The 21,686-nt window shown below is 48.3% G+C and overlaps 1 protein-coding gene across 3 annotated transcripts in view; it reads right to left on the bottom strand.

Moving 5' to 3' along the window:
* Positions 1-16,460, bottom strand: part of FAM174B (family with sequence similarity 174 member B) — a 90,614-nt gene extending 74,154 nt beyond the window's left edge. For all 3 annotated transcript variants that reach the window (XR_014810937.1, XM_013978276.3, XM_003128619.6), the window contains exon 1: positions 15,930-16,460. Coding sequence is in view for 2 of the 3 variants with exons in the window: in XM_013978276.3 (XP_013833730.2) it covers positions 15,930-16,270 (341 nt within the window). In the remaining variant the exon portion in view is untranslated. The remainder of the gene's footprint in view (positions 1-15,929) is intronic.
* Between the last annotated feature and the right edge of the window lie 5,226 nt (positions 16,461-21,686).

Genomic DNA, 21,686 nt, shown 5'->3' with positions numbered 1-21,686 from the left:
GGGCAGGATGGAAACCACAAAGTACGATTGAGTCAGGTGGGGTGGGAGGGGGGCATCTCACATGCTTCTCAGATTAAAAGGTGAGCCTTTGCTTTACTAGTTGTGTGCAAGTCAGAAGCATGGAAACGCATGACCAGAGTCAATCACCATTTCCCACAGACCCTCAATTTCCAGCCTCACTGTCCTGGAGTTAGAGAATGGAACCAGTCTGCCTCAGGGAGGGAGATGCCAGATAAGAGGAAATCAGACTCACTCAAAGCCTAAATATCCTATGGTGTCCTGCTGTCTCTTCTGAGTGTAGATGCTCTAACGCATCTTTTCTGATCATAAAATTTGAGCTCCTTCTGGGTGCTCGCTAAGCATTTTACATGTATGGTCACATACAAAATGTATAAATCACCCTATAAGGCAGTACTGCTATCCCTGTACTACAGCCAAGGAAACTGAGGCTCAGAGAGTTCGACATCCCCCACAGCCAAGGACTGGGGCGGGGGGCGCTGCCCCAGCATGAACCTCCCTGGCAGGTTACCTTGAACCATCTCGTGCTGGCCAAGAGGCATGGCACCAGCTCCCCCACTCACTCCCACTGCAAGCCCACTCCATGCCCCCACCAGACTCCACCCCCACTTAAATTTAATGCCAAGACATTCTTTGCCCTCATTATAAGTGTTCTGGAACTGTCACTTTAGCTATACTATACATACTATAGCTCACACCTTACTAGTTCAAACTGATCTGGGCAGACTTCTTAAAACTCTTTCTGGGAGTTCCCGTTGTGGTGCAGTGGAAACGAATCCAACTAGCATCCATGAGGAGTCAGGTTCAGTCCCTGGCCTCACTCAGTGGGTCAGGGATTCAGTGTTGCTATGAGCTGTGGTGTTGGCCAGCGGCTGTAGCTCCAATTCGACCCCTAGCCTGGGAACTTCCATGTGCTGCGGGTGCAGCCCTAAAAAGAAAATAAAAAATTCTAATGGTGACTCTCTTAGTATATGTGTTGGGTTGGGGCAGGCCAACATCCATCTCCTCCCTCATTTGGGCATCTGTATCCTCAGTAAATCCCCCTCCCCCATGGTCCCTGTGGGTAAGGAGGCCTGACCAGTGACCACATCCCCAGCTGCTGGCGTGAACCTGGGATGTCAGCCTGAGTCAATCTGTGAATTGCAACCCCCCAGGCCATGGTGGGGTTACAGAGAGGAGTAAGAGACTAATCAGAGCCAGTGACCTTTGCTAGGACAGCAGGAAGGGGGTGCAGTAAATCACACAGGTGAAAGCCACCTTGCCATCTTCTGGAAATGGAAAATAAAGACAATATGGTTGGTACAGGACAGAGAGGGAGAGAGACCAAATCCTAAATCTACCATGAAGCCAGCTCTCCTTTACACCAGCAACACTACTCTCTGGCACCAAAGCCAGTCTGGGCGGGGCTTCCTGTCCCCAGAACCAAGGAACTGTAACGGTCACAGGATCTCGAAGGAACAGAGGCATCGCTGTAACAATAAACACCATCTTGGGATTTGCCTACATTTTAATAGCAAACCTCCCACGTGTAAGTGTAATTTTCCAATTTTGTCCCTTTGAAGCCCTAGGACTCTTCCCCATTTCTGGTTCTAGAAACAAAGAACCATACAGATGAAGTGCCTCCGTGACAATATCATGAAAGTTTTCGGTCAGGGCTACCTGTGAACAGGTATTCCAAGAACACAAACATCCGTGTCATCGTCCCACAGGGCTGTTTACCAGCACCTGGGCCAGAGGAAAAACAAAGGCTACATGGCCACAGAGAATCTGAAGTCACCCAAGTATCCCCAGGGGACAGTGGGTCAGCCTCAAAGACACAGCTTGAGAAAGAAGCCCGTGGTTCTAGACAGAGCCCTGGTTTAGAGTCAGACTTGGGTTCCTATCCCGGTGTTTCTCCGTACAGACCTGCTCCCTCACCTCCCCACGGGGTGGGGGCTGGGGAGAGCAAGCAGGAGGACAGCTTCCTCAGCATTCCCGGCCCAAGAAGGAGAAGGTTCAGGAACAAGGAAGGGAAAAGATACTGCTGGCCAATCCTCAACAGCATGCCCCCCTCCTGCAACTTTTCTTTTCTGCTACAAGGTCCCTTTAAACCAGGTGGCCTCAACAAAGAGGTGATCAATGGTGGTTTTAAGTAAATGCCTACATTGTGCATCACAGGACCCAGCAAGACCACAGAAGTTCTACAAGAGACAAAGGATCCTTCCACTGGAGCCAAAACACACATTTTTAACAAGACAGAGGAGCGGTTCAAATTCTTGTACTCTGAAATGTAATCCTAAAGCCAGAGGGTTTGTTTACTCAAAGGTCCTCTCAACAGCTGGGCTGAAGTGGGTTTCCCAATTGGCGCACGGCTCAGGCAGACGCAAAGGCTGAGGAGGGGTGTAGGAGCCCAGAGGACCCGCTTGAAGGGGGGCCTGCCCTCCCCTGCAAAGAGACACAAAGCAATGCAACCCCAGATGGGTTAGTTTGCTGTCAAAAGTTCAATCTGGGGGTGCAATGGTCAGATCATAGACTGCGTCCAGAGGTGACACTCCATGTCAGCCCTGCAATGCCCCTGCCTGTGAGCCTCCGGGCAGTCGTTCACCCTCCACTTGAAGGCTGTACCCTCGTCTACTGCTTGCCACTGGGGTGTAGCTGGGGTTCTGGGGGCAGATCTCGTGGTGGGGGGGGTTGGGAGGGAGATGGGGAGTGGTTGATAATGGGCTCACATTTCTTTCCGGAATGATAAAAATCACTGATTGGAGGGTGGTGTACAACTTGGTGAATATACCAAGTTGGTGAAAAACCGTGAGTTGGACATTTTATTACCTGATGATTTTTTTTTTTTTTGGCTTTGTAGGGCTTCACCTTCAGCATATGAAAGTTCCCAGGCTAGTGGTTGAATCAGAGCTACAACTGCCAGCTTAGACCACAGCCACACCAGATCCAAGCCACATCTGCAACTTATACCACAGCTCACGGCAATGCCGGATCCTTAACCCACTGAGCAAGGCCAGGGATCAAACCCACATCCTCGTGGATACTAGTTGGGTTCGTAACCTGCTAAGCCATGACAGAAATTCTGAGTTGGACATTTTAAATGTGTGAATTGCATGGTATGTGAATTATATCTTATAAAGTTATCATTAAAAACAGGGAAAGATAGATATATACATGTATGTGTATATATCACACTCATTCATTTCTATACTTATAAAATCTCTCTGGAAGAGTCACAAGAAATTGACTGCATCCAGAGAAGGAAGTGGGGTGGCCGTGGAACGGGATGAAGAAGAAGATGGTTCACTAAACACGAATTTATTTCAAACCATGGGAATAGATCAGCTATTTTTAAAACAAATAAACCAGTACATAAGTAGATACAATTCCAAGAAGGTAATGGGAGTCCCCATTGTGGTGCTGCAGAAACGAATCCAATTAATATCCCTGAGGATGCAGGTTCAATTCCTGGCTTCACTCAGTGGGGCAGGACTCTGGTGTTGCCATGAGCTATGGTGTAAAAAAATTGTACTTGGCTGTGGCAGCTACAGCTCTGATTCGACCCCTAGTCTGGGAACATCCACGTGCCACGGGTTCACCCCTAAAAAGCCAAAAAAAAAAAAAGTAGGTAATGAAGATAAACATTTGAATGGATGCAGTGTGCATCAGGCCTGCCCCCCTGGGAGGAGACCCTTCTCCTGGCAAGGCCAAGGGCGCACCCCACACTTCCCATCCAGAGGCTGCCCGTCACCTCCTACTCACCTGGCAACTTCAGGAGCCAAACCCAGCACCTCCAGCCCATTCTCCAGCTGAGCTGCCCGCCCTGTAAAGCCCACTAACATAGTGCTGTGGCTCAAGACCAGCCTTCTGCAGAAACCACACTACTCGTCCCAGCAAGCGCGTTGCTCTTGACAATCAGAACATTAGTAAAGAAGATGAAAATGGAAAGTGGAAACAAGAGACCAACCGAATCCAGCAGCTGCTGTGAGTGGCATGCCTGTCTTCAGGCCCCTTGGAAGCTCCCACTGCTCTGAGGACAGAGGCCTTTCCTGTTTTCAACCTCTGATCTCTCCTCAGAACATGAAACAACTGAACCTTCCCTAAAAAATCAAGCAAACTTGGAGAAAGAACATGACCCCCAAACCCACTTTCCATCCCCACTCTGTAGGGAGGCAGGTGCCCAAGAGGCAGTGACAACAGTGCTATGTCCCCCGGGGAAGGGGCGATGACATGGGATTGGCCCAGGGCTGAGCGGCAAATCCAAGAGGGGGCGATCAGAATCCAGTTCCCGAGCACCAGCTTCTGCACTACTGCCCTGGGCTCAGCCCCTGAGCTCCACCCATCACCTTCCTCCAAAAGCCATTTCAACAAGCCCAGCACCAGTGTGATGGGAATTTCATCTGGCTCCACTCCACATGGGCAACCTGAGCACTCTTGGGGACACGAGACAAAAGCCTTTTCCTTTACCTCGTGCAGCACGAGCTTCAAGATCTTAGACAGGAGTTCCCGTTGTGGCTCAGTGGGCTGAAAGCCTGACTAGTATCTGTGAGGACACAGGTTTGATCCCTGACCTTGCTCAGTGGGTTAAGGATCTGGCATTGCCAAAAGCTGCAGCAGAGGTCGTAGAGGTAGCTTGGATCAGGTGTTGCTGTTGCTGGGGCAAGGGTCACAGGTGTAGCTCCAATTTGACCCCTAGCCCAGAAATTTCCATGCCAAGCACAATGACTCAAATGCCCCGGAACCCGCAGGCACAGAAAACCAGTGAGGCGAGCCTGGTGTGATGTAAACATTAGAACAAACATGGTGACAAATAGCAGCCACTGCTCTATCTCAGAGTCAAGGAGACACCAAGACTGGCACTTCCAAATCCAGGCAAGATGGGATGGCAGCTACCCAGCTCCCGCCCCCCCCCCCCCGCCGCAACCCCGCACATTACTCCCACTCATTATAGAGATCCTGTGTTTCCAGTATTCTTATCTGCTGAGAAAATGCAAATCTGAATTGTGATCTGAAGACTCTCAATGTTAAGCCCCCTCAACTATCTCAGCTGTCAAAAACACTGTGCATATATGTGGAATGTAAAAGAATGCTACAAATGAACTCATTTACAAAATAGAATGAGACTCACAGACTCAAATTTATGGCTACCCAAGCATAAAGGGGAGAGGGATAAATTGGAAATTTGGGATTAACAGGTATACACTAATAATAAGGACCTACTGTATAGCACAGAGAATTATATCAATATCTTGTAATAGCCTATAATGGGAAAGAATCTGAAAAAATATATGTGTACAGAAATTGGCACAACACTGTAAATCAACTATACTTTATTTTTTTATTTATTTTTTCCCACTCTACAGCAAGGGGATCAACTTATCCTTACATGTATACATTTTTCCCCCACCCTTTGTTCTGTTGCAATATGAGTATCTAGACATAGTTCTCAATGCTACTCAGCAGAATCTCCTTGTAAATCTATTCTAAATTGTGTCTGATAACCCCAAGCTCCCAATCCCTCCCACTCCCTCCCTCTCCCATCAGGCAGCCACAAGTCTATTTTCCAAGTCCATGATTTTCTTTTCTGTGGAGATGTTCATTTGTGCTGGATATTAGATTCCAGTTATAAGTGATATCATATGGTATTTGTCTTTGTCTTTCTGACTCATTTCACTCAGTATGAGATTCTCTAGTTCCATCCATGTTGCTGCAAATGGCATTATGTCATTCTTTTTATGGCTGAGTAGTATTCCATTGTGTATATATAACACATCTTCCTAATCCAATCATCTGTTGATGGACATTTGGGTTGTTTCCATGTCCAGGCTATTGTGAACAGTGCTGCAATGAACATGCGGGTGCATGTGTCTCTTTTAAGTAGAGTTTTGTCCGGGTACATGCCCAAGAGTGGGATTGTGGGGTCATATGGAAGTTCTATGGATAGATTTCTAAGGTATCTCCAAACTGTTCTCCATAGTGGCTGTACCAGTTTACATTCCCACCAACAGTGCAGGAGGGTTCCCTCGACTATACGTTAAAACTTGTAAAAGGCAAAAAAGAATATATATATACACACACACACATATAACTGAATCACTTTGCTGTGCACATGAAACACTGTAAATCAACTACACTTCAATAAAAACAAAAGCACTACCTAGTTCAAAACAAAACAAAAACATATCCGTGGGCCATTGTCCTGCAACCTCTGACTCAGTTTTCTGGCCATGGTTTATTTGGTTCTGGCTGCCAAGCCTGAGTGACACTGAAGAATCCAGCTAAAATCATGGGCCCAGAGAGATGGCACGACAAGCATGGTCAACCAAGGTCTTCCTTATATCTGCTCACCAGCAGTTCAGTCATGATTAAGGGGTACCAGTTGTTACCTACACAACCTCGCCACTCCCCTACCCTCTTGGGCACCGTACCCTCAGGACTAACAAAGTAACACCGTTGATGGAGCCCAAAGCCCGCATCCAGCACCCAACACACAGTGTGCCCGGGCTTATACTGCACACAGGAGCACACCACATGGGCCAGATAACCCCAAGCAGCTCAGATGACAAGTCTTGGGGTTCTTCCTAACACTACAGGGTTACACCTCCATCTGCTTCTCTTTCCTGCCCTCAGTCCCCAAGGGACAGATCCAACCCTCATTCTTCCAAGAAAAAATAAGCACACCCCATGTCTGACCTGTTGAGGAGCCACGAGAACTATGGCAAGAGCAAATGCACGAGACCTGTTCCTCCAGCTCCCAAGCATGTTTGCAAAGGGCTGGGTCCATTTGGCTCACATGTGAGGTGCCAGGCAGAGGAAGGGAGGCTTAAAGCGAGGAAGGAAGCCTCTAGGGGCCGCCCCACTGGTTCCAGGGCAGCGGCAAGATGACCAAGAGGGACTCTCTGGTGGACCCAGGGGACCCAACCACAGCCTGGAAATTCTGGGGTCATTGTGCTTTGGGACACACGTCATAAGTGACCCTTTCAGCATCCACTTGTCCCTGCCACGTGGTAGGGGAGGCGTGGGAATGTCAGTCCTTGCCACCACTACCCCCACTGCAGGGACAAGCACTTCTCGACAGAACGCCCAACCGCTCCACCTCGAGCCAAGATGTCCAGCTGCATGGCTGGCGTTTCTGAAAGAGCAAGTTTCACCTTCTTTCTCACCCAGCCTTCTCCCCTGCCTCGCATTCCCTCTCCATGCCCACCCCCCAGACCTTTCTGCTCATCCTGACACTTTCCTCTTCCTCCCCCTCTCCATATACTTGAGACTCCAGCCCTACCAGACCTTCCAGCATCTTTCACATGTCTCCCCCAGGCATCCTGCTCCCTCAAGGCAGCCACGTCACTATTCATCCCTTCACTCAGCAAATACTGAGTAAGTACCTGAAACAAACAGGTCAGCATCACTAAAGCAGCTCTTTCAATTACGTGCTCCTCTGACCTACTACAAATCTCAAAATCCTCTGGCTAGGATTTTTGTCATTGGAGATCTGGCTACAACAGGAAAAGGGGGTGGGGGTGGGGACAGGGAATGCTGGTTCAGAAATCAGATTCCTGCCCTTCACCAGCTGCATGGCCTTGAGCAAGACCCTTCATCACGTTGCACCTTGATTTACCCACCTGTAAAATGGGATTCTGACATGCACCTGTCATAGGAATGAGGAAATACATATGAAGTGTTCAGCACAGAGCTTAGCATACAGTAAGGGCTTAATAAACATTAGTTATTATTATTGTTGCCACCATAATTTCCAAGTGATAGCTTTCACAAACCCTACCCACAGCAACACCTGCTTGGCTAGATGGTCCTGGAAGAACCTCTTCTTCTGAAACCCCCCACCCCTATCATGTCCTAATCCTTCTCCTCCCCACGTGCCTTCCCTGACCATTCCACCCCTTCCCCAAAAGTTCCTGGGGCCATCCTTTTGCAGCTCATCAAGTGTTGCTTTTTTTGGGGGGAGGGGGGGCGGTGCATACCTGTGGCATATGGAAGTTCCCAGGTTGAATTGGAGCTGCAGCTGCAGGCCTGTGCCACAGCCACAGCAACAAGAGATCTGAGCCATGTCTGCGTGCGACCTACACCACAGCTCATGGCAACGCCAGATCCTTAACCCACTGAGCAAAGCCTAGGATCAAACCCATGTCCTCATGGACGCTAGTTGGGTTCGTTACCGCTGAGCCACAACATAAGCTCCTCAAGTGTTTCTTTTGATACATGACTTCGCTACAGAATTGGATCGCTTTTTACCTGCCAAGGAGAATCACCTCAAGGCATTATCCTGTCTCCCAGACTGAACTGGAAACTCTCTCACCTCAGCCATGTTCCCCACAGCACCCTCTAGGCTCCCAGTGGGTCTGACTAAATGCACTGGGAAGACCATGCCACCCATTCAGCCATGCCTTCTCCTGGGATCCAGGCTGACATGGGAGACCCAGCTGACCAGGTGAAAACCCAGTCCACCACATCTCAGAGGCCTAGAAAGGGCTAGGCTGAGCATTTGAACATTTGGGCTACAGCCCTGCTTTTCCTACAAACCCACAGTCTGAGACGTCTTTCTGTTTCTGGGCCTCAGTTTCTTCATCTGTACAATGGGTAGAAGGAGGGAGGTCAGTGGAGCTCCGAGTGCAAAGAAACTCCACACTCCACACTCTGTGGCCCTCCCAGGGCTGGAGAGCTCTGCCCATGTTCTTTGCCACAGCCCCCCTGCTCTGCTCCACACCTGCCAAGGGACTGCTCTTCCCTGTACCCCCAGGAAAAGAAATATCAAGTCTGGATTTCTGGCAGATCGCCTTAGATTAAGGAGAGATTTTTAAATTGAAACCATGACAACATGATTCTAAATTCATGGTCCCAGAATTTCTCTTTGCAAATAGCTAGAACCAAAACATCAACCATAAAATTAAAATTAAAGACATAACCCGTGAAGCTTTCTCTGCTTAAATCTGGGAGGGTTTCTCCTCCTGTGACACTCTCTCTACAGGATGCCATGCAGACACTGATACTCCAGACCCCCACCCCACCCTTTGATATGCCCCTATTTCATGAAGGGCCTGTGTTTGCAAAGCCCCCAGACCCAATGAGCATGTGGACATGAGAGTTTACAGGCAAAGCCAGACAAGTCAGAGGGCTCATGTTTAAACTAAAGAGGGGTCTCCCCCTTTCCAACTTGATAGAAGGAATCGGTGGCAGGTCCCAAATCCTTATAGGGCTGTTAATAAGGGCAGTAACGGGTTCACCTCCTTCCTGGGGGGAGGGGGTAGTGCACGAGGATTGAGTAGTGGGAGGGGGGGCCTACATGGGGTGCTACATGTTCAGAGAAGCTCATGCAGGCCAAGAGTCACCAATTTCATTTTTTAAAGGCTCAGAAACAGATGCACCTGCCTGATTATCTCGGCCATATGGCTGTCTCCTCATTTACAAGCAGAAGCAAGACCAAAAGGTTGGGTGTGGATTACATCTGTTTCCAGAATCACTTTTTTATAAGACAATAGGACACTTGGCTGCTTAAAGGGGAGCCAGGGATTTGATGGACCTGAGATCATTCCAAGCATCTCGGTAGCCCGTGGAAGCAGGTACTTTAATTAGTGCTGTGAAGCAGATGCCCCAAAAGGTTCAGTAAACTGCTCACATCAGACAACCAGCAGGCTCCCACCTGCACTACTGACATCCTGGGCTGGATTCTTCGTTGAGGGGTCTGTCCTGGACACTGTAGGATGTCCAGCAGAATCTCCAGCCCCCAGCCACCAGATGCCAGTAGCATTCTCCTCCCCAAGTCATGACAGTCCAAAGCATCTCCAGACATTGTCAAATGACCCCAGAACAGGCATAATCCACCCAGGAAAGGACCACTTTAGGGACCCTATTCCTCCCACAGACTGTGACTTCTTTTTTACCTTGATGGAGAACTGAATCAAAGGCACACTCTTTTTTTTTTTTTTTTTTTTTTTTTTTTTTTTTTTTTTTTTTGCTATTTCTTGGGCCGCTACTGCGGCATATGGAGGTTCCCAGGCTAGAGGTCGAATCGGAGCTGTAGCCACCGGCCTACACCAGAGCCACAGCAACGCGGGAACCGAGCCGCGTCTGCAACCTACACTGCAGCTCACGGCAACGCCGGATCGTTAACCCACTGAGCAAGGGCAGGGACCGAACCCGCAACCTCATGGTTCCTAGTCAGATTCGTTAACCACTGCGCCACGATGGGAACTCCTAAAGGCACACTCTTTACCCCACTCCACCCCCTTTTTTCTTTAATGCCTTCACCTGCGACATATGGAAGTTCCCGGACTAGGGGTGGATCAGAGCTGCAGCTGGGGCCTACACCAAAGCCACAGCCACAGCCATAGCAACGCCAGTCCAAGCCACATCTGTGACCTACACTACATCTTGCAGCAACACAGGATCCTAAATCTACTGATTGAGGCCAGGAATCGAACACACCTTCTCACAGAGACAACGTGGGGTCCTTAACCTGCTGAGCCGCTAGGGAACTGCACTCTTTACCATCTTTTTTTTTTTTTTTAATCTGGATTTTTGCTGGACTCGATTTATTTAACACTCTTTCTTCACTGTGGTACATCAAATTAAACATCCGTGGGAAGTGGATGAAAGTACAGACTTCCAATAAGACCAATAAGTCCTGGGTGTGGAATGGGAACATGGCTTCAGTGAACACTACTGTGTGACGTATAGGAGAGTTGCTGAAAGAGTAGACTCCAAAGGTTCTCATCCCAGGAAAAAAACCATTTTTCCTTTTTTTTGGTATCTATATGAGATGATGTCAACTATACTTATTGTGGTAATCATTTCACAATATACGTAGGTCAAGTTGTTATCCTATCCAGGTTAACTTATACAGTGCTAAATGTCAATTTTATCTCAGTGAAACTGGAAAACAGAGAAAGATGAAAATCCACTTGAAAAGCAAAAATTAAATTAAGATATTTTTCACTTCTATAACTTTTCCCCCAATTCAAAATCTTGGTCAGGAGTTCCTGTCGTGGCTCAGTGGGTTAAGGACCTGAAATAATGTCTGTAAGAATGCAGGTTCAATTGCTGGCTTTGCTCAGTGGGTCAAGGATCTGGTGTTGCCACAAGTTGCAGCGTGGTTGCAAGTGCAGCTCAGATCTGGCATTGCTGTGGCTGTGCCATAGGCTAGCAGCTGCAGCTGTGATTCGACCCTGGGCCCAGGAACTTCCATATACCATAGGTGCAGCCACAAAAAGAAAAACAAAAACAAAAAACCTTATTCAAACAATCAAAAGTGACCTCCTGGTACTAAACAAGTGCCACTCTCTCTCTTAAAGTCAGGAAAAAAAGGGGCTTAACTTTCTAATCAGAACTCGGCCACAAACCCCTATTTATTAAAATAATATTGATATACTATTGAGCAATAACTGAAAGCATTTCAGAATAGTCGCTTTTTCCCCAAATCCTGCAAAATTTTTTTGTCTTTTTTTTTTTGTCTTTTTTTTTTTGTCTTTTCTGAGGCCGCACCCATGGCTTATGGAGGTTCTCAGGCTAGGGGTCAAATTGGAGCTATAGCCACCAGCCTACGCCAGAGCCACAGCAACACGGGATCCGAGCCTCGTCTGCGACCCACACCACAGCTCACGGCAACACCTGATCCTTAACCCACTGAGCGAGGCCAGGGATTGAACCCACAACCTCATGGGGATTCATTAACCATTGAGCCATGATGGGAATTCCTGAAAATATTTTATATATATATATATATATATATTTTATATATATATATATATATTTATATATATTTTATATATATATATTTATTTATATATATATTTTTTTTTTTTTTTTTTGCTTTTTAGGGCCGCAGCTGCAGCATATGGAAGTTCCTAGGCTAGGGGCCACATTGGAGCTACAGCTGCTGACCTATGCCACAGCCACAGCAACGCCAGATCCAAGCCACCTCTGTGACCTACATCACAGCTCACTGAAACACCGGATCCTTAACCCACTGAGCAAGGCCAGAGATCAAACCCACATCCTCATGGATACTAGTCAGATTCGTTTCCACTGTGCCACAACAGGAACTCCCTGAAAATATTAAGCTTCTAGCTTCTATATTTTCTCTTAAATAATATTTATTTTTATTTCAAATGTAAATAAAGACATTTGTAAAGACCATGGGAGATCTAGGAAGTCCAGGAGAAGCAAAAGCATTTTTGTTCCTTTTCAAAGACCAGGCTTAGTAATTAACTAAGCTCCCATGGTGCCAATGTCTTCAGGACATGACAGTGTGCACCTGTGCCACTGATCCAAGTGCAACAGCTGGGCAACGTGAGATCGCCTAGAATTCTTCCTCCTCCTCATCCCCCAGGAAGCACCAAAACAAACCCTCCTTTCAGATAAGAGGATTTTACAAAGCTTTTGAAATAAGTGGTTAGGCATGCAGCCAACAGAGATCTGGGAGAAATGCAGCCTGGGCTGTGGAGCTGGGGGAGGGAGGGCTGTGGCCAGGATGGGGACAGGATCTCCAGGAGGAAGGGAAAGTCATGGTTTCAGGTGGCAGTTTCTGACTTGTCTCCTCCTTGTTCGTAAGACAGCAGAGAGTGAAGTCAGATTCCCCCCAGATCTCTAAGGGTAAAGTCAGAGTGAGCACATGGGGCAAAAGGTCCTGAGAACAGCAGCCACTGGCTTACAGGTATTATCCCTGAATCCATGCAGCCCCATGAGATGCTTCCCAACATCGAAAAGTGGAGGAATCGCAGTTTCCTACTTCCTAAACACAGCTTCTTTGTTAATTTCCTTCCAGATCTCACAAAACACATCAAGTAACAGACCCAGGTGGGCAGACCCTACCGAGAGCTGGACAGAACTTCCATCCAAATAAATGATGAAGGGCCAGTCCTGCTCTTAGGAGCCGTCAGCCTGGTGACCTCAACCACACTCTTGACTCCTAGGTAGAAAGTTCAAAACTTAAGTGTGTTCTGGGAGCACTGAGGGGCTATGACTGGGCAAAGGGTTGTATGGGGGGTGATTCTCAGAGAAGGCGACACAGGCTGGCAAACAGCAAGGAACTGGCCGTATAGTCTTGGTGGTGGAGGGGACTCTGGACAGAGGGTCAGAGTGACATGCAGTGCTAAGGCCACAGGATGCATCTGGAGAATGCCTGGGGGTCGGGCAGGGCTGGAGCAGTGGGCAGAGCTGAGATGGGGGCTGAAGACAGAAGCGGGACCCTGGTCATGAGCATCTGGCATGCCCATGTACTAAGGTGCCTGTGCATTGTGGTGGGGGTGGGGGCAGAAGAAGGATGAGACCAGAAGAGGGAGGATGGAAGGAAGCGGGACCAGGATGGTGGCAGGAATATCAACCTGAAGGATACTGCTCTGACTCTGGAGACAGGGACAGAGGCAAGCCAGGCAGAAGTGCTGGCAGGTGGGGAAGCTCCCGTGGGGGAAGGGGGTGTGGCCTAGATGCGACAGTCTCAGGGAGACTTGGGGGACAGAATAGCCAGGGTGCAGTGACCGCATGCTAAGAAGCTAGGAGTGGAAGCAGGTAAGGAGGACACCCAGCCAGGGCAGCAGGCCTTCCAGAATCCTGCAGAGGACCGAAGAAAGGTCACAGTACAGGGCAGTGAGGTGGGGTGCTGGCCCTTCCTTGGCCACAGGCTTGCATTGTTCTAGAATCTACTGGATGATTTACTCCACTCCCTGGAACTTTCTCCTCTGCAAAGGAGCACATAGGGACTGTGTACCACCATCAAGGCCCTTCACAGCTGTAAAATGTAAGACCCTGGCCACATCAGAAACCAGGGTGGCCGCCGTCCCCCTGTAAAGCCACCCTGGGACGAGAAGGCAGACCACATCCATGACCAGCTTCTCTTATGAAGTCAGAACCTTCCTCCAACACTCATTTCACAGGCCAGCCCTGAGTGCAGGCTCTCCTGCTCAAATCCAAAGCTCAGGGCCCTCACATCTGGCCACATGCTGCTCGCTTTTCTCCCCCACTCCTGGGTAATAAGGAGCAGACTGGCAAAATAGTTCAAATACCTTCTTAAAAAGTACACCGCCTTGTGGGCTTGGCGGCCTATTTTGAGCGAAAAGTTTCAAACCTCCAGGCTCAGAGCTGCTGTACGCATCAACGTTCATTGCAACTGAACAATCAGGAAGTCAGTAAAGGACTACAGCATGTCTGCTGAATGCCAGGCTGTCCTTGGGCATGGGGACTGGACACCCCCACCCTCCGGCACAGGTCTGCTGAGTGCGGGAGCTGAACACTATACCCAGCCACCCAGAATGGAGTGAAAAGGGCTGTATGGTAGATGTAGGAGGCTAAGCCTGGGGGAGACCAGGAAAGGAAGTGACAGCCTGGCTCAGATGTCTAGGAAAACTACCCAGGAGAAGGAGCATGAGAGCTGGTCCTTGCAGATGTGTGCAGTCATGGCAAGTGTGCAGTGGGAAGTGGCCCATCAGAAAAGCACAAGCCAGCAGCCCGAAGTGTAAGGAGGAAAGTGACAGAGAGGAGGCTGGGAAGGGCTGGCTAATGGCCTCAAGGTGCCTGGGGCTAGTTTGTAAGGGTCCCGAATGCCTCACCCAGGGAGCCACTGAAGTTTGTAAGCAGAGGATGGGGGCAGTGGGAAGGATGAGGTGCAGAGAGGGGCAATCCACACATCAGGGGATCAACACAAGGAAGAACAATGGGGCCAGAGCCAAGGCAGGGGATGGGGGGGGCCGGGGGGCAGGGCACATTTCCCCCTTCTCCATTTTCTCAGGACCACTGGCATTTAATCCTGTGGAACCACAAAGAAACACCTTGACTCAAAGTCACACTGCAACCAATAGCAAACCTCAAGGGAGAGCTCCCAACCCTTGGTTTTTCCAGATCTGGTTTCTGCTCCTCCTCTGAAAATGCTCACAAGCCCCTGGCCCCAAACCTCCAACAGCTGATCAAACACCCAAGCACACTGTGTACACTCAGAAGGGGAGGGAACAAGCTGTGAATAACTCTCTCTCTCTCTCTCTCTCTCTCTCTCTCTCTCACACACACACACACACACACACTCACATGCACACACACCAGATTTCCTGGTGACCTGCCTGAGTAACAGGACACATTTGGTTCACTTCCTGCAAAACTATTATTTCCCAGGCATTTAGGGGAAATGTCCTTCATGCATCCCCTGTAGCCCTCTCCAACTCACGACTCCAGGAACCCCAGCCATCCTTCCTAATTTCCCCCTTTCTCCTTGAACTTGAGCAACCTACAAAAGCATCTCCAAGACCCTTCATGCCAGCTGTGAATCTTCCTCCTGGCAATTCATTCGGACAGGGGTGTAGGCAGAAAGTCACTGAGGCCACCAAGGGTCGCCAAACATTCTGGAGCCGGATTCCAACCCCAGGCGCAAAGCACACTCCAGCAGGTATCCTAGGGGCTTCCCCACATGCTAGATATTGCCTCTTCTGGTAGCAGAACCAAGGAAAAGAAAAGAAACAGGTGGTACATGAGGGGCCCTCAGAGGCAACAAAGAGACAGGTAGCAAGGTGGGTAAGGTTAAAGTCAAACGGGTCAGGGTTCAAATCCTACTTCCGCCATTGAATTACTTGGATAAGTCACCTCGCCTCGTGGGAAAAATTTTCCTCATCTGTGAAATGGGTATAAAAATAAATTCCATGTAAGGTTTCAGAATTGGGGGCGCTATTGTTAGTGTTAATCATTAGAGGAGAGTTAAAAGGAATTCAGTATTTATGATACATATATATCGGCCAAAGGGAAGAAAATTCCTAAAGTGTGTAGCAGAGAAAACCAGCCGAGCGCACCCCTGCGGGGCCAGACCAGGAACCCCTGGCTGGCTGGAGAGCACCCAGGCGCGGAGGCCGAAGCATCTGTGCGCGCAGGTGCAGCGGGCGCTGAGGCCGCAGGTTGGCGGTGTACGTTGGCCCGCGGGCGTTGCAAAGGAGCTGCGGACCCACCTGAAGACGCGCAGCAGCAGGCAGGCGATGAGGAGGGCGGTGAAGGCGCACGCCACGATCACAGCCGCCTTCAGGGTGGGCAGGTCGCGGAGAAGGCTGGAGATGCGGGTCACCAGGGCGTCACCGCTGCTGTTATAGCTGCCGCCGCCGCCCGCTGCCTCCCCAGACCCGGTCCGGGTGGCGTTCCCCGGCTCCGGGCCAGGCGGCGGCCGCGGCTGACTCTCGGGTCCCGGCTGCGGTGCGGCGACGGAGTCGGCTCTGCTGGCGCGGACGGCGGGCGCGGCCAGGAGCGCGAGGAGCAGCAGCGGCAGAAGCAGCGCGGCAAGCGGCGCGGTGCGCATGGTGCGGTCGGGCGGCACTGGGCCGGGCCGGCGCGCGCGGCGGAGCCCCGGGTCCCGCACGCGCGCGGAGGCCTGCACCGGGGACTCCCGCGGCGAAGCCAGGCGGCTGCGCGGCGTTTGGCAGGAAGCTGCGGCGCCCGGAAGAGTCCGCGCCGCCCGCCGCTGCCGCCGCCGCCACCGCCACCAACACGTTGCACCGAGTCATTCGATGGGCTGCGGCCCCACGTGGGCGGGGCAGGCTACCAGGCCTGATGCGGGCTTCGCTCTGCTCCCGGGCGGGCCCAATTCCTCCAAGACCTGGGACCCCTTAGAGAAGTAATAAAGAACAGGCGCCGTGCTGCGTATTTCATATTGTATCTATTTCATTTCATCTTACAACATCCTTAGGAGACAGGTATTTCTGTTACTCTTCTTTAAGAGTTGATTTAGGACCCAGAGAGCTAGCTCACAGCAACCCAGATCGTATCAGACTAAGAATCAAAAACCTGGGATAAACCTCCATTTTACAGATGCAGAAACTGAAGCCTCCAGAGTGAATGAAGTACGTTGCCGGATGCCCTGTACAGTGCGTATAGTTCAGTATTGCCCTCATGTCCTTGTTTTCCTCAAAAAGAATGTATTCTATTTGCACCCCTACTTATGAAATGGATTAGGATGTGCAGTCGTACCATTGCTGTGGAACAACAGCTGGGGGGAATAACAGTCTCCCTCTAAGGCTGAAGTTTCACGCCCTGGGGAGTAACTGGCTCGCTCTCTCTGGTTTGTAAGCTAAACATGTTTAAGTGGAGAAAGACAATTATGGAGATTCTAATGTGATGCCCAAAGGTGGGAATTGCTGGAGGGCACACAGGGCTTTCCTGGAGCACTAGGAACTACACTAGGGACCTCAGGTTTCGCCTTTCAATGTGAGGATGGATCCTGGCAGGAGAAGGTGTCCAGTGGCAGGTAAACAAGTAACACATGACAAGTACTCAGGGACCTTAAACAGCTCACTCCTGGTCTTACCAGAGAAAGCAAAAGGTAAATGAAGAGAGTAGTGTATTAGTTAGCTATAAACTATCCCAAAACTTCACAGCTTAAAACATACATATATCACATTGTCAGTGGTTTAGGAATCTGCGCATAGCACAGCAGCCCTCTCTGCTTCAGGGTCTCTCACAAAGGTATGATCAAGGTGTCAGCTGGAGCCGGGGTCTCATCTGAGGGTTCAACTGGGGAAGGATCTGCTGTCAAGCTCTATCAGTGGTTGTTGGCCAGATTCATCTCTTAATAGGCTGTTGGACTGAGAGCCTCAGTTCCCCACTGGCCATTGGCCAGAGGCTGCTCTCCATTCCCCACCACATGGGCCCTTCCAACATAGCAGCTTGCCTCATCAAAATGTCCAATCTTTTTTTTTTTTTTTTGTCTTTTTTTTTGCTATTTCTTTGGGCTGCTCCCACGGCATATGGAGGTTCCCAGGCTAGGGGTCGAATCGGAGCTGTAGCCACCGGCCTACGCCAGAGCCACAGCAACGCAGGATCCGAGCCGCATCTGCAACCTACGCCACAGCTCACGGCAACGCCAGATCGTTAACCCACTGAGCAAGGGCAGGGACCGAACCCGCAACCTCATGGTTCCTAGTCGGATTCGTTAACCACTGCGCCACGATGGGAACTCCAAAATGTCCAATCTTGAAGGCCACAGAGAGACTCTGTTAGCAAGACAGAAGTCACTATCTTAGGAAACCTGATCACAGACGTGACATCCCAACACCTTTGCTGTATTCTGTTGTTCAGAAACACGTCACAGGAGTTCCTGTTGTGGCACAGCAGAACCAAATCCAACGAGTATCCATGAGGATGAGTGTTCCATCCCTGCCCTCACTCAGTGGGTTAAGGATCTGGTGTTGCCGTGAGCTATGGTGCAGGTAACAGATTGGGCTTGGATCCCGAGATGCTGTGGCTGGGGCGTAGGCCCTCAGCTGCAGCTCTGATTCAACCCCTAGCCTGGGAACTTCCATATCCCTTGGGTGCCATCCTAAAAAGAAGGAAAAAAAAAAAAAGAAAAAAAAAAAAAGAAGAAGAAGCAAGTCACAGCTCTCATCCACACAAAAGGGTGTGACTATCAGGAAGCAGGGCTTATTGGGACATCTGAGAAGCTGTCTGCCATATACAGTGTGATACATTTTACAATGTACGGATGAATAGTAATCAGGTTATCAAAAATCACCACCCACCGGGTACTATTTGAAATGCACACTGAATAGCCCAGTTGCTCAGTGGTGAGAAATTTGGATGGATCACATGATTTAGGTCTCTTCCAACTCTAAAATACCACTTTAGGGTATGTCAAAAATGTCGCATTGGTAGAGAGCCAGCATTATCATATCATCATGATAGAATTTAGACAAGAAATTTCTTAAAGAACCACTGCTGACGTCCATGATTTTGCAGCACTGCCCTCTAAGGCATAAACCTCAGACATCACAGGGTTATATTTTTGTCCTTATCAGAAATTGCTGCGTGGTAGAGTGAAGAGGTCCTGGGCTTTGGAGCCTCTCAGCTACAGTGAGAGGTTTGACCCCTGAGAGGCCTTGGCCAAAAACTTAAGTACAGAACACAGGTCTTTCTAATGTCTAAAGTGAGGGCAACAATACTTAGCAAGGTCTCCGGAAGGATACCTAAGAAGGGAGAAAATGTTAATACCCTTATCCTTCTTTTGCCACAACTCATGGACTGAGGTAGACTTGCTTGATTGTTTGACATTGACTTAATGACAAGAATGTACATAAATGTTACATTATTTTAATAAAGTGAAACTTTAGAATCTTTTATTCTTCCTGATTCTTTTCTACAAAAACCATCACAACAGGACTTATAAATTGCTCTGAAGTAGAGTTCCTTAAACATTTCTAATCAACCAACCATAAGCAGTACCACTTTTAACACAGAACATTGGTGACAGGCAACAGAAACCAACTTGAGCTGATATCAGAGAAAGGGAGTTTATTGGAATGTCTTGGGTTGCTTCTAGAATAAACTAAGCTAAAGCAGAAGTTTTAAAACTGTGGTCTGGGGACTCCTGGGACCCATGAGCCCCTTTCAGGGAAACTGCAAAGTCAAAATTAATTCCATACTAATACTAAGTTGTTATTTGACTTTTTCACTGATGCTGCAAAAGCAATGGTGATGAAAACTGATGGTGCCTTGGCATGAATCAAGACAAACTATACTCATAGTAATTGTATTCTTCACAACCATGCATGACAGAAAGAAGGGGGGAAAATGAGCCAGTTTCACTTTATAGTGTCCTTGATAGGGCCATGAAATTATTAAATCTTAACTACTGAGAACAGAACATTTTACTATTAGATGTGATGAAATGAGAAGTAGGCATAAATTACTCCTGCTGCACACAGAGCCATGATGACTGTCTCCAGAAAAATCACGTGTGCTATTCTTAGAGTTGCAAACTGAATGAGCCATTTTTTTCATGGAACACCACTGTTAATCAAAAGAATGCCCAATGAACTTCAGACCTGGTCTTTGGCAGGCATCTTCTCAAAAATGAACAAGAATGAGCCTGTCACTTCAAGGATAGCAAGCGACAGGATTGTAGCCAATGATAAAATTCAGACCTTCAGAAGTTCCCATTGTGGCACAGCCGAAGCAAATCTGACTAGTATCCATGAGGATTCAGGTTCCATCCCTAGCCTCACTCAGTGGGTCGGGGATCTGGCGTTGCCGTGAGCTGTGGTGTAGGTTGCAGACACGGCTTGAATCCCACAAAGCTTGTGGCTGTGGCGTAGGCCAGCAGTTGTAGCTCTGATTTGACCCCTTGCCATATGCCCTGAGTGCAGTCTTAAAAAACAAAAAACAAAAAAAGATTCAAACCTTCAAGCTAAAATCTGGATTTTTAGAAAACTTGTCTATTAGGATGCTCTTTGCTATGAGCTGGATGGCTTCCCTATACTTTTCTGATGAGCTTGGAACTGATACTAAAAAGTGTGGGAATTTCAATATTACATAATGAAATACGTAAAAATTTGGAAGATCAACATAAATCAGCAAACCAGTTTTTCATGGCCAATGCACACTGTTACAAAACCATGTGTAGGTAAAAGAGCCATTCAAAGTACAGGACAGAGCAATGGATTTTGATGAAAAAGAATACAAAAGGTGTCACTGAAATGGTTCCATATTTCACACCGCAACTAATCTTTGAGAAACCACTACTTGCACGTTTGAGTGTGGAATCAAAGAAGCAGATCTATATTATTTAAAAAACTATTAAAATTCTCCTCCCTTTTCCAACTGCATATCTGGATGAGGCTGGATTTTCTTCCCATTTTTCAACCCAAACAACAAATTGCAGCAGATTGAATGCAATAGCAGATATAAAAATCCAGCTATTTTCTACTGAGTTAGACATTGAAGAGGTTTACCAAAAAAGTTCAAATAATGCCACTCTTCTATTTTTTTGAGAAATAACCATGTATTGATGTTAACATGTTCGTGTATTTATTGCTATGTATCTAATTGTTCTAGTAGATATTTTAAGGTTTTTCCATTGTTAATTTCTAATGCAGTAAATATCAATAGGTATAACACACATGACAAAAACTCTGAGTTCCTTTGTCTTTCTTGAGGGTGGAAATCAGAGTTTCCTGGTCACCTAACAGTTAAAAATTCAGCATTGACACTGCCACGGCTCAGGTTTGATCCTTGGCCTTGGGAAATCTGCATGCCATGGGTACAGCCAAAAAATAAGTAAATAAAAAATAAATTGCTTTCTATATTAAAAAAAAAAAAAAAAAGGAGTTCCCGTCGTGGTGCAGTGGTTAACGAATCCGACTAGGAACCATGAGGTTGCGGGTTCGGTCCCTGCCCTTGCTCAGTGGGTTAACGATCTGGCGTTGCCGTGAGCTGTGGTGTAGGTTGCAGACGCGGCTCGGATCCCGCGTTGCTGTGGCTCTGGCGTGGGCCGGTGGCTACAGCTCCGATTCGACCCCTAGCCTGGGAACCTCCATATGCCGTGGGAGCGGCCCAAGAAATAGCAACAACAACAACAACAACAACAATAACAACAAAAAAAAGACTGGAAGACTGGGAGTTCCCATTGTGGCTCAGCAGGTTAAGAACCTGACGTAGTGTCTGTGAGGATGAGGTTTTGGCCTCTGGGCTTACTCAGTGGGTTAAGGATCCGGTGTTGCCACAAGCTGCAGCAGATGCAGCTTGGATCCAGTGTCACTATGGCTATGGCATAGGTCGCCAGTTGCCACTCTGATTCAACTCCTAGCCCTGGACTGGGAACTTCCATATGCTGCAGGTACAACCTTTAAATATTTTTTAATTAAAAATTTAGAAAATTCTAAAAATTTTAAAAAGACTGGAAATCAAAGAGAGATCAAGAGTTCCTGAGATCAAAAGGTCATTTG

Source organism: Sus scrofa, chromosome 7, assembly GCF_054392235.1.
Source record: "Sus scrofa isolate SSC_HxYL_T2T_F1_AM1 chromosome 7, Sscrofa_HxYL_maternal_Yorkshire_Landrace_v2.0, whole genome shotgun sequence".
NCBI classification, from domain to species: Eukaryota; Metazoa; Chordata; class Mammalia; order Artiodactyla; family Suidae; genus Sus; species Sus scrofa.
Note: the sequence above shows the minus strand (reverse complement) of the source record. Positions and strands in the feature narration are given on the sequence as shown.